General features: G+C 35.6%; 1 protein-coding gene across 2 annotated transcripts in view; it reads right to left on the bottom strand.

The window, feature by feature from the left end:
• The window catches only part of PHKB (phosphorylase kinase, beta), a 183,133-nt gene that overhangs the window by 12,005 nt on the left and 153,132 nt on the right, over nt 1-17,996 (bottom strand). The window contains exons 24-26 of one of the 2 annotated variants that reach the window (XM_008578695.1): nt 17,197-17,254; nt 15,882-15,972; nt 11,773-11,975 (exon numbers count right to left, since the gene is read on the bottom strand). In XM_008578695.1, coding sequence (XP_008576917.1) covers nt 11,773-11,975; nt 15,882-15,972; nt 17,197-17,254 — 352 coding nt within the window. Of the gene's footprint in view, nt 1-11,772; nt 11,976-14,833; nt 14,925-15,881; nt 15,973-17,196; nt 17,255-17,996 lie in introns of both variants that reach the window. The other variant, XM_008578694.1, reaches the window with a different exon arrangement.

A 17,996-nucleotide genomic window follows, 5' to 3' on the forward strand; every position in this document is an offset into this window, starting at 1 on the left:
CTGTTGATATAATTATTCCATCAAGATGTGTGACATGATCAGACTCTTAAAAATAAAGCTTGCTCTTGCACATGTGGTGAGGTTAAACATGAAAATAGGTAAGTACTTAGGTTCTTACCAAGTGAGATTCTACCAATTCGGTATGATAGTATACTGTACACAAATAGCTGCATTTTCTATATTTTCTTATCACTAGATACATACAAAAAACAAATGGTACATAAGCAATGCATTTTAAGAAATGGGCTGAGACATGTTATTATGTAAATATTCCTTTCCCAGGAATAATAAACATTTTTTACCAATTTACTTTACTTTGCAGTCATTCCTTTGGGATTGGAGGGGACAGAGGAGAAGTACCTGCTTTTGAAATACACAAGGATACAATTAGTTATAACTTAATTATAGTAGTGCATTAGAGAATGTACTTTAAACAATAGATTTCAGGAGAGCCAAAATATTTAATTATTTTAAGTGCAGGTAATTTTATTTTTTAATTTGAGAAGCTTTTAAAAAGCATGTTGGCAATTTCATCTCATTTCTTTCATTTATCGTATTCTGAGGAAAGAACTCAGATAAACTAGTTATGAAAACCAAAGAAAACTCTGGAAATAATACTGTGCCTTAGGGAACCAGAACTGTACCCACCATTAGGAAAAGCCAGGGAATTACTTTTACACAGCAGATTCCTATGCTTTATCCTTAAGTCCTTCAGTGAACACTGAATAATAAATAGAGACAGTGCATCTCAGCATCTGGAAAGAATGTGCCTTCATTCACCCATGCTGCTTGTCTCCCAAAGGGGGGCTGTTGTAGCCAGCCCACCAGGGGAAACCTCTAGTCACAGCAATGAAGATTTAAAGTAGCTAAGTCACTGCACTCAGATATAGCATTATCTTTTTCTTGACACACTTCTTGAAAGACAATCCCCAAGGCTGTTGTGGGTACAGAGATGAAAAAAATTAGGTAGGTATATTCAAAAGATTCAAGTCCTTCTTTCTCTCATGTTGAAAGACAATCCCCAAGGCTGTTGTGGGTACATACAGAGATGAAAAAAATTAGGTAGGTATATTCAAAAGATTCAAGTCCTTCTTTCTCTCATGGCTGATTTGCAAAATAATGGTGATGCATTACCATGGGATGACTCTAATGTCCATCAGTGCAAAAGACAGTAAGAAAAACTGGTAAGTCTTCCCAGTTGAGCCAGAGGTGATATCAACCAGGCATATCTCCCTGCCATAGGCCACAAGGTAAAGTGTCCCAGTTCTGTGGCTGTTTCAATTTCCACTGCCCTAGGCTAACACAACTCTCAGTTCTTCCTATCTTCTCCCCTATTCTTTGTTGTGGCCATTTCTAGAAGTTGGGAATTTAGCTAGTATACCAGTCAACTGCAGAGTAAGTGTGGCAAAACATTAAAATAGATTATAGAGGCATAAGAGATACGCAGAAGGGAAAATAATAATAAAAAACCTTGTTACTATTACCGTTGATACTGTATAACAAATACTTAGTAACTGTTCACTGATAAGAGCAATAAAGATGATGAAGTATTTGCAAACAACAAAATAAATGGTAGAGAGTTTCCTGATATATGTAAAAACAGAACATGTAAGAATTGGGAATTACCACTTGCATTTCTCTAATCAGTTCAAAAGAAACACTGGATTGAACCCATGTTATTGGCAAAGGCTAGGATTTCTTTACTTGGTCATCCACACTCTTACAGACTGCATTTAACCAAAATGTTACATGAGCATACAAGTCACAAGAAATAGTTATTTTGCATGCACTGACTTTAAAGTTGCTCATAAAATTAGCTGCTACAGCAACATTTCAGTTACAATAAACTGTTCAGTGAACCTCTTCTATAAATAAAAATATTCTAATTTTTTATAGGCTAGATACAGAGTTATCTTCTATTTATTATTTTATTTATTTTATTCTATCTTATTTATTTATACTTAAAACTTTCATTTGAGGCAGCTTAGAATAATGAAATACTGAGTTAAAAATGTAAAGACCTGTCTTTGATCTCCTCAACAAGTCAATGGAATGAAAAATGGAGATGTGAGGTACTGCTCTAGATTAAAGTGACTTAAGAGACATACCTACTAATGCCATGTGTGGCTCTTGTTTTAGATCCTGGTTTAAAAACAGACCAACAGTAGAAAGACATTTTGGGGACAATCAGAGAAATCTGAATAAGAACTGGGTATGTGGAGATGAGGGTGTACTTCAAAAGATCATGGAAAGATTTGTATTATCTTTTAATTCTATTTTCCCACAAACTTTTTGAAGTATCCTCGTATTAAGGAATTACTGCTAATTTTGTTGGGTGTGATAATGGTATCATGATTATTAAGAAAATGTCCTTTTTTAGAACTACATACTCACTAAAATATTCAGAAGTAAAAGTCAAAATGTCTGGGACTTGCTTTATAATATACTATAGAAAAAAAAGAAAATATGGCAATATAACTAACAATTGCTTATACTCACTTAAATGATAATAAATGTAATAATATGTTATAAATGTAATAAATGATATAAATGTAATAACTAATTGCTTATACCCACTTAAATGATGGGTATATGGGAATTTACAAAATAATTTTATTATTACACATTTAAATTCTTCATAATGAAAAGCAAAAATAATAAAGCCTAGGACCAAATAACAATGTATATAAAAAGGTTTTTGAAATTCTAAAGAGTAATAAAAATGTTAGCAAAGTCCTGTCATATGACTTCTCAGACTTATGTTAGAGGAAGGTAATGTAAATTTTTAATTCAAGTCTTGGAGTTACTTAGGCAAGTACCACATTCAGTTACCTTCAGGAGGTATTCTCTTTTAAAATAAATAACATTTTTTATTTTTAAAAGGCTTACTTTTTAAAGTACTCCATTAACTAGAGTTACTAAAACTAAACAGTTTACCACATTTATCTTTTAAAATTCTTATACAAGTACCATACACAAAAATAGTTGATAACCTAAAAGTTCTTTCCTTCTGTTTACAAAATATCACAGTTCTGCGAGTAAATTATAGAAAACACTGTACTCAACAATCACCAAAGAAAGGTGACTATTTTTCATTCATTCAAGTGCAAATGAATATAATCTGTTTGTCATATTATTAAAATACATTTACTCACTTAAAAATATTCAGCGAACTAATCTTTTTATACCTTGGAAATCCTCAAAAGACTAAAATAGAAAGAACAAAAGAGCCTTAGACATAAACTACTAAAATAGCTGTCAGAGACCTGGAGAAAGTAAATTACCAAGTAACATAGTTAAGACAACCAAAGACATTTTATCCATTTTTAGGAATACTAATAAAGAAGAGCACAGGAAACTCTTGACTTCTTACCCTCATTCCCACCGACAATACCACAAAGCCTGATTTGACAACTCTAGCATAAAAGCACTTAAATGCAAAATGGAGAAAGCAAGCAAGCAAATGTGGAAGATCAAAGAATGAAGGTTATCCTTGGACCAGATCCTTATAAATTTAGTCTGTCTAAAGAACCAGAGACACGCTCTACTTGCCAATAAGCAAATGAGAAAGTGACAGATACAGACGGCTGACCAAATCAACCTTCATACATATCAAGGTTTGACTTGAGGACAATGAATTCCTCAGGACTGCTGGAAAAGTGTAAAGAGGTGGACTAGTATTCTTGTACAGTCCTGGGAATAAGCTTTACCTTCTAAAAAGAACTCTCTTGCTGTGAGGTTAGTTAGTAAGGACTACTACTGTGTGTTTATTGGCATTTTTCTTTCCAACATGTCCCAATCAAGGAGTGAAATATGAAGTAAAGTACTTGGAAATCTGACACCATTAATAAATCAGAATGGCTGACATTTTCTGAAAAAATGCCATAAAGAACAGCACTGATCCTTGACAAGAAACAATTTTTTAACAATCATGTTGAGATTTCAAGATAAGAAGGATCTGCTAAGTTTGCTGTTAACATGTAACTGAATGACTCCGTGGAAACATTTTACTAAGACATACATTATGCACTGAATTGTATCCCTCACCCCACCCCTTCAAATTCACAGTTGGGGCCCTAACACCACTGTGATGTTATTTAGAGACGAGGCCTTTGGGAGGTAATTAGGTTTGGACAAGGTTATAAAGGTGGGGCCCTTATGATGGGATAATATCCTTATAAGAAGAAACACCAGAGAGCTCCCTTTCTCTCCACCATGTGAAGACACAGCAAGAAAGCAGCTGTCTGCAAGACAAGAAGAGAGCCCTCACCAGAAATCACATAGGCTGACATCATGACCTTGGACTTCCCAACCTCCAGACTACAAAAAACTAATTTCTGTTGTTTAAGCCACCCCATCTATGGTGTTCTGTTATTGGCAGCCCAAGCTGCCTAATAGACCATATAATAGGAAATGGGAAAGGATGTAAGAAGTGTTTTGCTTGATTCATATTAATATGGAGAGGGTGCCAATTTGATGGGGCAAACTGAGCTTCCCGTTTGGTAAGTGGAGAACAATGACTCATTTCCTCTACCCCTAATCTAATCATAATAGAACAGAGGTGGGAGAGCTCCATCATCTCATTTCTTACCTCATATAAAACGTCAAAAGCAAAGACCTTTGAATGAGTATCAAACTATGCTAATGAACTCGGAGCTGTAATTATCTCCTCTTTCCTTTACTGCACAAGCAATGTCATAAGCTGGTACCTGTGCCACAAACGCCTTCTCTAAGCATGGGATATGAGATCCACAGATGCAGTTTCAGACATTAGAGGACAAGATATGTGTGGATCATAATTGCTTACAGAGGATGTCCTGGCAGTATGAAAAGCGGAGATGAAAAAGGCCCGATAACATATATGCTCAGGGGTTATCTCCCACTACAGCCTGACTGACAGACTTGCAGCAGAAAGCAGTTGATTGGAGGTCTTTACAGTAATGGGCCTGTCAGGAACTTGATCTATTTCAACATGAAAGCTGGAGCACAAATCAATAATGAGACAGCAAATCAAATCATTATCAGAATAGAATACCATTCCTGTGAGCAGGTTAATTTTATTCGCTGGAATGTCTGATAGCAGTAAAGTTGAAGAAATTGCATTGGTAGGATTAACCTTTGAAAAAAGAGAAAAGAAACATGGTGCTACTGGTGTGAAAACAATTGAGGGAGTGGGTGATATAAGTAAATACATTTTTTTTAAACTGGAGAGTTTAAACCAGCCATAAAAGTTTACACAGTGCAGGTGAATTCTGGGTAAGATATATCATGACTAAGGCAAATGTTCTTATTTCCTATGTCCATTCAGCCTAGTGAATGTTGGTATTTCAAGAAGAATGTGGTATCAAAATCTAACTGAACGGGCCAAGCCTGTGGCGCACTCGGGAGAGTGCGGCGCTGGGAGCGCAGCAACGCTCCCGCCGCAGGTTCGGATCCCATATAGGGATGACCGGTGCGCTCACAGTGCTCACTGGCTGAGCGCGGTGCGGCCAGTCTCAAAAAGGACAAAAAAAAAAAAAAAAAAAAATCTAACTGCCAATCAATCTCTTTAATCACAATTAACATTTAAAGGAGAAGAACGATAGTAAAAAGCCAGATAAGAATGAGTCTGAGATGCTTTATTGCCCTATAAGGAAACAAAAAAAGAATATATTTTATAAATCCTCTCCCCACCTTTCTTTTAAAATCGTGCTACAATATACAAAGGACCAATTTAAAAGCAGCTACAAGTTCAACAATTTATAAAAAATTTGACATGCAAGGACTCTATAAGTGAATAATTTACTCACTAATTTTAAGCAAACTAAAAACCTTCCAGAGACTAATTCAATGTAAATTTTGTAAATAAACATACTGAGTATGTATTTGCTGCTGCCAGTAAACAAACATGCAAGGGGACCATTCACTTTATGGATCTGAGGTCTAAACAGAAATTATTAAGGATCAAGTACAACAAAAATATATAAAAGACACTTTTGTGGGCACTATCACAAGCTTCATACACTAAATAACTGCAATTCTCTGAAGTTGTCTGATATCCCTAGAGTAGAAACAGCATTCCAAAACCTATCAATGTGGTAGGAGAGCACTGTAGCAAAGGTATAAGGGGGTCTTAGAGTGTTTGCCATGTGTTTCATGAGGTCCTACCAGGTGATGGAGAGATGAGACCATGTCAGATGGCAGCAGGGAATCTCAAAGGGATTCTGAGTTAACGTTTCTGTGTAAAATGCTTTGGGATAATTCAGCTGGGCCCTACAGGAGACTCAACCATGGCTGAAAGGGACATCTCCTCCAGGGTGAGCATCCCCTGTGGAAGCACAGGACCTTTGCAAACCTAGGACCAGAGGATAAGTGAGTGAGAGTGAGAGAGAGAGAGAGAGAGAGAGTGTGTGTGCGTGTGTGTTTGCTGGGATGGGGGAAGGTTCCTCTTATGGATTCTTGGGATTTGTGGTATGTATAAGTGAGTGAGAGTGAGAGAGAGAGAGAGAGAGAGAGAGAGTGTGTGTGTGTGTGTTTGCTGGGATGGGGGAAGGTTCCTCTTATGGATTCTTGGGATTTGTGGTATGTAAAAATAACTCCCAAGAGGCACCTGTTCCCCAAAAGCCACAGAGAGAGGACCTCAAATTGCCAAATGTCACAGGGATAATGTTGACGCTTTACCCTTTGCAAAACTTCGTCATACTCCTTACCCAGAATCAACACAATCTGACAAGGAAGCCAAAGCAGGTATAACTTCCCTGTTTTATAGACCAGGGAGCTGGAAGAGGGGGTGGGAAGCATGAATTCTGTAGCTATTCACACTAGTCCTGTGAGCATGGGCAACTTACTTAGCTCTGCTGAACTTCAAATAGCCTGTAAACTTACAGAGTTTTTGTGAGAATTACATGAAATAACCCAGAGGTCAAGCATCCAGAAAGTGGCCCACAGTAAACGTTAGACCTCTTCTTCTGAGAAAGAATAACTTACTTTCTTGTGTGTGTGGTTAATATGTTGAAATTTTCCACTTGCCAGAGGTATCCTACAATATTACAAGGAAGTGAAAAGCTTGATCTATAACTTCTCTCAACTTTTCATAGCATCTTAATATATCTCTTGTAGTATACAAGGAGTTAACTTAGAATCAGTTCCAAATCATCCTCCCTTCCTTGGTCTCATGAAGAATAAAGGAGCAAAACCTCATTTCTTAGGTTTATTAACTTGTGTCTTACACTGTAAAATGTTAAACAGTACTTCTCCTAGATTGGAGGGCTTTAACAAGACAAAAAACATCTGGAGCCCATGGCACATCACAGTTACTACAAGAACACTCAAATGCAACATGGATCATAAATTGAAATCATGCAGAAGAGACCATAAAGGCCGTAAGGTTTTAGAAATAAACATTAAAGTCTGCTTCTGTGAGAAAATGGCAATGGCACAATAAGTAAAAACACACAAAAAGTACTTAAAACTGAAGAATGAGAACTTTGGAGTTAGGCAGACCTGCGTGTAAATCTCAGTTTATTCACTTACTAGTTTGACTTAGGCCATCTAAGCTCTCTGAGTGTCAGTTTCTTTACTGTAAAATGGGGTCTTAGTGCTTACCTCTAAATTGTTGTAGGGGTTAAATGAGATAATATACATAAAGAATTTTTAGCACATTGCTTAGCACATAACAGATATTCATTAAATAATATTTGTAGTTATAATGAGTGAATCACTTTACATGTTTCTCATACTTGTATCTCCTTAGAACTTTACTGGGAACACTGTTTAGAGAAGTACGTTGTAAGGCAACCCGTACTATCCTCTGTTGTGATTAACTTTTAAGCACCATTCCATTAATAAATAAATGGAGAAAAGTGGTATGTTCTGATATCTTCTGCATGTATGACTGGACTTTCATATAAACAAGACCCTGTTTAACTTGGCTATTTCCTGAAGGACGTGACTTGAATTCTTTTTTATACTTAATTCCAATATCACGTGGCATAAACCAAGTGTATTTATCAAAATTAGAAGAGTCCTTTATTTCTCTCTTTAATGAGTACAAAGACATGCTATCTTTTGTTTTTCCTAAATTATCCATCAGTAGCTCAAGGCAAACCACGTGACTATGCTTATATCATATATATTGAACAAGTGAATATTTACTGAACATTTCTAATGAGCTAGACCATGATAATTATAGGCAGTAATACAAGATCTAGTCCCTATCCTTAGCAGAAGTGAATTTCTTAAATTCACTTATTAAAAAATATTAGACTGCTTCTCAACTGAAAATTTCCCAGTGATTAGAGCTGACCCTGTGAGACCCACATAAGATAGAAAGGTACATAATGCATTGAGCAAGAACACTGTTAGTACTCACAATGGGATAAAATGCCCCAGTTTCAGGATGAGTCTCAGGACAGTGAATAGTTAAAGTTTCATGGCAGATTTCTTCATGAGGCAGTTTTATTTTGGGTAACACACAGTTTAAGGAAAAAGTGTATGCTATTTCTCATGGAAGGCACTGAACATATTGAGTAGCAGATATAAAAACTATTTTTAGAATAAACTAAACATACATTCCTATGATGAGAAGGAAGTTTCAGGTCAGATTTGAATTCAAGAAAGAAAATTACATGGGATTTGTGAGAGGACATACATTAGTCTAAAATGCTGAAAAGCAGCAAAGGAAAAACTACTAGAGACTAAAAAACACAGCACTGTAAAATCTTGGGAAATTGTTAACCTTTACTCTAAGGCTTTGTTTAAAACTCTGCAAGGATGACTATCACTTGAAAAGGCTCTCCTGACTATTTATTACAAAGAATGTGCTTTGGAAGAGTTATAACCCATACTTCTCAGTCTGTCTCAGAGAAATGTCTGAGTCTGTGACAACAGAGTACTTTCATACCATGTATGGAGATGGAGAATCACATTTTTTTTTTTTCATTTATAGTCAACTCACATGGAAGATCCATTTCTGTACCCTCATATGTAGTCTAGAGGTTGGAGTTGAAAATATTAGAGCAAACAGAGACTGAACAAATCAGGATATAATTCAAAGTTCTTATAATTGATTCAGAATACCTCTAAATCTTTGAAAGGGACAATTTTAGGGGATAAAAGTGAAGGTCAAGTTCTATGCAGGTACAGTCACTTACTTTCAATCAAAAGAAAGAACAGATAAAGAATGGGAAATTCACCTGAAATACACCATAGTTGAAATCAGGTAAATATCAAGCTAAATTAAAAATTTTAAATAATACTGAAAAATATAACTTAGAAAGCAGAAATCTCCTAGAGAAAATAACTGACACCAATTTGATGTACATTTTCCAGATACTTTTCCACACATATATCGCACATATATATGTACAGAATTATTATTCTTTTACAAAAAGTGGAACAATATATTTGTGACTTATTTTTCATTTAATTTGTCTTGGACATTTGTATAGAATTTTATCTTGTTCTTTGTAACGGCTTCACTGCATTTTACTATTTGACTGTAACATTACTATTTGTAATTATGTTACTGACGGACATCTGAGTTGTTCCCAATGTTTCACTATTTCAAACAATGCTGAAATGAAGACTGCTGTAAAATATATCTTTATGTACTTGTGCGACTACAAGTGGTCTTCAAAAAGTTCATGGAATGATTCATATTATCTTTTAATTCAATTTTTCCATGAAAATTTTGAAGTATCCCTGTATTACTACAGAGTAAATTCCTAGGATGAAAACTGATGAATCAAGAGGTAGGCAGATACTGCCAAATAAGCAATGAATTTTTTATATGTAATTTTGAAGGAAAAAATGGGTAATAATTTTTCAGAAAGTGCTTCATATTCACATGTAAAATTAAAACTAAGAAATGAAAGGTAAATTGATCTAACAATAAACAGAAAAGGAAAAATGGGACAAGAAAGCATGGTAAACAGAAAACATAAAATGTAGGAATAAGTCAAAATGTAAAAGAAATAGCATAAACATGAAATGTATATTTCTATTAAAATATATAACAATGTGCATATAGTATACTCAAAAATGGTTAAGATGGTAACATTATGTCATGTGTTTCTTATAATAAAAAATGACACTCATTATATTAAAAATAAATATAGCACAAATGCCAAATATTTTATACATATATACACACACATACATACATACATACAAAATTGTAAAAGAACATTGAGTGTAAAGGGATGGAAGACAGTATGCCAAGTTAATAATGACAGATAAAAAAAAAAAGCTGACAATGGCAGCAATGTTAGACAAAAGCTTGTTCAACTGGTATTTTTTATGAATGGTAATAGTATCATGGTTATGTTTTGGAAAAGTACTTATGTTTTAGAGGTACACGTTGAAGTACTTAGATTAGATGATATGATAGATTTGCCTTAAAAAAATCTAGATGGGGGTAAGTGGTAGGTAGGGATATAGGTGAAACAACATTGGCCATATGATGATATTGTTGAAGATGGGCACACAAGGATTTATTATACCAGTTTCTATATTTTGTAGCTGTTTTAAATTTTTTTTAAAAAGAGTTGAAAAGCAGTAAATAACACAAAGGAAGATATATTGATAAAAGCTATGAAGTAACATAGATAAAAACAAAGTTTTAAAATATATAAAAGCAAAACTGATAAAAATGCAAGGAGAAATTGGTTCATCCACAATTATGAGAAATTGTTCAGACTTTTATCAGCAATCAAGGATCAAGTAGAACAGAAATAGTAAAAATATTGATAATCCAATTATACAGTTAGCAAACGATACACTTATTCATACTCACACACATACACATATGTTTGCACCCAACAAAAAGAGAATATATATCCTCTTCAAACACTTGAGGAACACCCTTAAAATTGGCTACCTGCTAGGTTACTCTACATGCTGAGGTATCATTTTTTAAAAATTATTTTAATTGACATATTATTATACATACATATGGGGTACAATCTAATGTTTTGATACATATGTATGATGCATAATAATCAGATTCAGGTAGTTAATGTATCATGCTCAGGTATCTTTTGACTCTTTTACAATTAGGATATATTCAAATTAAAAATATATTTTAAAAAGAAACATTATACTTCATTAGGTTGTAGTAGGCTTTTTAAACATATGATTTCATTTCATTCTCACATGAAATAATGAGGCTGGTATTAAAGTATGGCTAGAGAGTTTCAGTCATTTATCCAAGGTTACCAAGATGATGAATGGCAGTCAGGACTTGAACTCAGTTTTGGTGAATGCCACAAGCTGGTCAGCTTTCCCTATACCACACTGCCTCCCCAAATTCTTGATTAAGAAAATTCAAGATCACCAGACCCTTACTTTCAATCTCTTCTCCAAACAGAACACTTACAATATTAAAAATTAAAAATTATATTTTGGTAGAGAATGGATGCAGAATATTCTTAAAGGGACCAAATTTTTATCAGAGTGTGTCCTTCTGACACTCAGTTTTACTAATAACTATTCTTCTTTTAAGGCTTATCCATTTTATTTATAGGAATTTTTATGAGTATCATGTTTAGTGTTTTACATGATGCAGCCATTGATTTTACCAGAGAACAGAGTTACTTCACTATGTCTAACTTGGGAGTTAAATGAACATGAGGATTCTTTCAGCCCACTGGTATTTATTTCTTCACACCACCAGATGTTGTCTCCATGGCTTAGGGGAAAGATGCACTTTACTAAATACCCACCAGATAATGAGGCCGAATCTGTTAGAGGACAACTTGAAAAATTTATGCAAATGCAAAGCAGTTTACTCACCCAATTCGTATTTTCAGCATGCCACTGAATAATTCGGGATTATTGGAGATGATCCAGCCAATATGGATGACCAGTTCTTGCTGAATGACAGCTTCCCTCTCATCATGGGTATTACACTTATAATAGATGATGTTCTTAATCACTCTTGGAGACAAAGGATTAGAGATAACCTCTTCTTCATGCCCAAAGGCACCCAGAGTTACCTATGAGTTGCAGAATTTTATTACAAAAATCTCCTAGCTAGTAAAAGATAAATGAAAAAAATTCAAGGCTCAGCATGACTGGCAGGCTGAAATTACTCTACACAAGCTAGGGAATTAGGTAGAATAACTGTTCCTGCTATTTATTAAAATGGCTTTCAAAGCATGACTCCCACTGGAGTTCATGATGGTTCAGAGTCTGGTCTAAAATATAAGGGCAGGTGAGGGTCCCAGTTAGAGGTGTGGAGGTGAGTGGATAAAAGCAGGGAAGGAATATAAATACCTATTAAGAAAAAATTATTCTGAATGACTTTAGTACTAGAAATTCTCCAGAGAAACCAGAATACATTGAACAGTTTTACTCTACTGCACAGTTTACACAATTTAAGTATTTTAGAGATGCACTTTTTGATTCTTTTATAGTTTCTTTTGCTCTTTAACAACACTGTGACCTTTTTCAAAGGCAGGTTTGAGGTCACATAGTTCTTGTGTAACCCTCACTTTTCCTGGCATGTGCTAGGCAACTAGTGAGTGCTCAAATATGTGGCGATAGATCTATCACCTGTGTGGGGGAATGAACAAGGCTGTCCACAAGCCTGGGAAAGGAGAAAGCACAGAGAGAAATGGCAAAGAAAACTCAAAGCAGAAGGTGTAGCTAAAGCTGGCGGGAGAAATACTCTGGTCTCTCTCTCTCTCCTTGACATTCTGACTCCCTGAGGAGTCTGCAGGCCCTCCTTCCTCCTCATTATGTCTTTGCATCTCTCTTCTATGTACAGTGCACAATTATAATAAGCAGGACAAAGAAGAGCATATCAAAGAGCACTTGTGTTTTAACAGACAAAAGGAGAGGCAGAACATGGGGGTCTTTTGCCCCAATTTTGTAATGGAGTGAAAACTGAGTACTGCTAGTTTATTATATCATAAGTGCTTCCAACCAGTTAGTCTGTGTGATTACTTTTATTAAAATGTCAGTGTGTAAAGAAGAAAACAAACAGAAGGCACATGGTTGCCTCTGGAAGCAATGATGACTAAACCACTATTTCATTCCAGAGAGCTTGAGGTGATTTGAAAGTGCTTTGTAGAAACAATATTACTCCAGTTCTCGGGGAGGCATTAATAAGCAAATGCAAACTTTGAGTGCTCCGTTCTCATTTCTTTTTTGTAAAGGTATGAGATACAGTCAATGAATGGACTTCATGGGTCTGGTCATGAAGCTGAACCGTTAGCCCCCAGACCTACCCAGCTCTGTACGCGACTGCTTCCCTGGAGATATGCTAGTCTGATGGTCAGTGATCCCGTTACAGCCTCAAGACAGGCTCCAAGGCTTCCAACATGTAGAAGCAGGGACTCAGGACCACAAGTTGAAAGCCCCTCTAGACTCTACAGAGTGGACATGACCAACCTTAACATAATCCTTCTAGTGTCAGATGCCAGTGACCTCAAAGATCTCCGAAACCTTTAGAATGTTCAGTGCAGTAGAATTAGCTCTATTTTCAGATATACTACAGAGACCTAAAATCCAAGGAAAAATAGTTTCCCAAAGCCTGTTTAACTTTCCTTCAGAGGAGGTTTAGTCCAGGGCAAAAATACAAGACTGTGATGGGAGGTAAAGATTCTAGTGAGGAAAGGCACTGGATAAGTTACTTCCTGCACTTTGGTGATGGCCAGGGAAGAAAATTGTACCTCTTAATAATTTTGAAAAAACAGAAAATAACAATATATAAAAAGATATAACTTTTTCTCAGGAGTTTTTTATTAGTACAATTATTTTTTAGTGTATTACAGGAAAAAATAAACAGCTATTATTCTAACATTCCAAAAGCCATGTCAGGATGAAATCATTTCAATCTCAATCAATTAAGAGCCCTGAAATATGAGCAATGGTTTGATTCCATTAAAGAGAGTTAAAGTACTTCACATTACTAAAGTTTATTATATCCTTAGGTTAATTGTCAGGAAAACACAATAAGGCACATATATTCCCAAAGAAGAGAAAGAAAGCAAACAGGTTTGTATTCTAAGCAAAGGATGATTCAGCCAGGTAATTAAGTTTATAGAAAACAAAACAAAATATGAACAGCCATATCCCATTCTGCAACCCACATGCATAGTCTCAAAACAACCCACATTCACCAAGTGCCTACTCCAAGGCAGGCCTCATGCTCGGCACACTGGAACACGAACAGACAGGACTGAGGCCCTGACCTCCGGGAGCTCACAGTCTACCATAAAGTGAAAGACACACACTCAGGAGAATTGGGATCTAGGGCAGATTGTAAGAAATGTCAGGGACCTGTTACGGGAACCTAGAGGAAAGAGACCACTGCTAATTGGAGATGGCTCTCTGAGGAGGAGGTGAAAGAGTTGGCCCTGATGGGTGGGCAGGAGCTGGGAGAGGGGGTCTAGAGGATGAAGGATCTCGGGAGCAGCACTGGCCTGTAGACCCTGGCTCGGCCTGAACACCAGTGCATTTCTAAGTGGGGAGGAGGATCTCATGTGGAGTAGAAGGGAAAACATGCTCTTCATTATTCACCTGTCTCTACTCCACCTATCCTAAACCTGCCTGGAGTACTTCATTAGGTATTATTACATTTCCCCCATCAGCATCTGCATTGACATCAAGTTTATAGAGGAGTTGGAAATCACAGCTGTAAGGTGCAGCAGGAAAAAGACATGGCCCATTTAATAACTGTGCATCTTTAAGACCAGATTTGCTTGGGGAAGAAGGCTTTTGTAGAAAAGCCTGAGCTGTTAATCTGTGAGAGGCCTATGACACTGAGGATTGCCATTTAAAGTTAAGGGTCCCACCCAGAAACCTTTGCAACTGTGAACAAGTGAGTGTCTGAAAATCAGATACTTACCTGTTTGCCCTGCACTAAAACATTAGTAATGGATGGGGCCAGGCTGTCCACTACTTTACTTAAAAGACTTGCTGCACGGCGTACAACCGACCTGGGGGCAAAGAAGAGAGCAGGCCAGATGTTCACAAATCTAAAAGATGATGAATGAATGGGGAGCCTTAAAAATACATACAGTTAGGTCCTCACCTGATAATTTGGAGGAAACACTGAGCCCAAGACAATGTACCTAAAAACTGAAATTTCCCAGACTGTAGGGCCATCCAGAATTAGGAAGGGATCCCTCACCCTCACCTCTGCCACTGGGCTGTGCCAAAAGTATTGTTGGTACCATTATCAATTATAAAAGAAAGAAATGGGTGCTTAACTATCCCTTTGACTGAGGAAGGGAAAGTGTATGGGGAGGAATTAAAAGGGTATTCTGATTTCACTTTAACAAATTCATTATTAAGTCTGTCACTGGTACATGTGACCTATTCCTATAACTACTTTAAATCATGTTTCTTTTGGTGCCTAGATAACCAAACCCTGTATTAGAGGGCTCACTTACTACTGAACTTTAGAAAGCGCTAAAATGAAATACCAGCACTTTTTTTCTTGATAAAGCCAGAATGTTCGGGGAAGGAATTCACACTGCTATTTTTACATTTCTGAAGAAGTCTTAGAATGTTGCAAGAATGAATTTTTTTTTAAGCAGAGCACATGCAATACATAAGACCTTTTTATTTTTCCCTCAAAAGTAAAAATTCATGTGGAACTTCTAGATGGAGAAAATAAAATAAAAAATATAGGTTTGAAACTGCATTTTTTTAAAATTTCAGGATATCCATAAAAGCTGACCTATATAAAAAGCATTTACATTCTTTAATCTCAACATAGACTAGTAGAAAATTGAGTCAATAACTGATAAAGTTAGTGAAACAAACACTTGCTACTTTTACAGAAGCTTTCACCCACACACTGTAAGACAAAAAGACATGTTTAACTCTCAGAGTGCAAATAAGTCCACACTTTTCAAGCAGCTTGAGTTTCCAAATTCTGTGCATGTTACCTGTTTCCCATGTACCAGAAAAGTAGTAATGTGTGGGGCTATAGAGGAAGAAAATTTCTGGGTAAATGCAGCCCCGTAGCGTACCGCCAACCTGGGTGTGTCAGTGGAAAGCCGTAAAAGGGAAAATAGAGTAAATAAAACTTCCAAGAGTTTGTTTTTTAAACATAACATTCAGCATTCTAAATGTTTGCTAGTTAATGATTTATTTAAAATGAAATATAATACATAAAGCAAGAACAGGTTTGTTCAGCCAAAAATAAGACTATAGACCACATTTGAAACATACTGGCTAAAGAACATCTATTGGCTTGCATGCCTTCCTGTATTGAGAATTTACAGTGAAAATCTGAGAGACTTAACCATAGGATTATCATCACATTATTTCTTCTGGGTAGGAATGGTAGGTACATTTCCTATTAAAATAAAATTGAAATACTGTAAGAGATTGTTTTGTCCAACCCTTTATTTTAGAGATTAGAAATCTGAGGCTCTTTGAGGTTAAGGAAGTTTCTTATGACATTACTTGAGACTTTAAAAAAATTAAATATTCACATGTCATTAAAAATGTGTGTGTGTGTGTGTGTGTGTGTGTGTGTGTGTGTGTGTGTGTGTGTGTGTGTGTGTGTGTGTGTGTGTGTGTGTGTGTGTGTGTGTGTGTGTGTGTGTGTGTGTATACATACTCTCTTACTTTCAAAATTTGTTAGATGCTGCTATTACGGCTGTTAGAATTGCATCAAAATGCAGAGGGCCGTGCATTTAGGCATACCTACCACATTGTGAATTGAAACTGTTTTATCTAAACTTACCTAATTTTTTTTAATTCCTGGGAAGAGACTATCTGTAGAACAAATTGGTTATTTTTCTTGAAGCAACTACAGTCACTGGGATTAATTCAACTTGGGTAGTGAGAGAACTACTTTCTAACTATATTATTTTTGCTTACAATTAAAATAAACATTGGTCTCTTTTTACGGCCTTCTATGGTAACAGTACAGGTGTCCTAAATACAAAATTGAATCTAAAGCACCTTGCTGGGACAGAGGAGATTTAGAGTAGGAAAGAGTCAATAATATCAATCCAGTGAATAATCTCCACAGAGGTCTTTATTCCCAGACTTTTTTTTTTTTACATCTTGGGAAAGCCATGCTACAACGGAATGTAGGCACATCCTTAGAAAGTAGACAGTCACAGTGCTGCAAGCTTGGAATTTAAAAGTAAAAAATGAGATGAATTAACCATCTTTAAGATTGGTCTTTAGGCTATAATATACAACAACACAAAAATAAAACATAATGACAAGGACACTAATACAAACCAAAGCTTTTTGCTGCCAGCTCTTCTATAGAGTCTCTCAATGTGATCAGAAACGGTACCTAGACATTGGATAACAGAGTCTTTGTTGAAGAAAGCTTTTAATTAAATACACAACATTTATTCTCCTTTAAAAAAAAAAACCCACTCTTTTTTGTTTTGTTCCATTAGAGTTGATACATCCATCCATTAATGTTCTGAACTGTGACACATTTAAATACATAAACCTAATAATATGTAAGAGTGTGAATGTCCCCCAGCACTTGTTACTCTTTAGTCTAAGTATATAATTTTGGTGAGTATTTTATTTCTTAAAATTCAATTGTTTTCTCAATTAATATGCAATCAAAGCTTTAAAAAAATAAATACAGATATAAATTTAATTTGCTGCAGAAAACAGAAAAACAGAATACAGTAAAATAATTAGCAAATTGAACAAATACTGTTGACTCTGAATATATATGACTTTTCATTTATTTGTTCAATGAAACTTTATTGAGGCCCTGTTTATGTGCATAGGGTCATGATCAGTCCAATATATATTAGAGCTCAAAAGATACCACTGGGCTTCATTCTTTGGCCGCTATGTGGTCTGACCTCATGACTGGTTTTATTAATAAATCAAAAATGTAACAGAATAAAACACCAAAAAGAAAAAAACGGTAAAGAACAAGATCTTTAACATTTTACTCTGAACTTATTTTTATAGTCTTATAACATATTAGATGAAATTACATTCAGGTTCTGTAGATGCTTATAATTTTCTTTTTTTTTTTTTTTTTTTTTTTTTTTTTTTTTTTTTTC

Source organism: Galeopterus variegatus, unplaced genomic scaffold (assembly GCF_000696425.1).
Source record: "Galeopterus variegatus unplaced genomic scaffold, G_variegatus-3.0.2 Scaffold1747, whole genome shotgun sequence".
Lineage (NCBI taxonomy): Eukaryota > Metazoa > Chordata > Mammalia > Dermoptera > Cynocephalidae > Galeopterus > Galeopterus variegatus.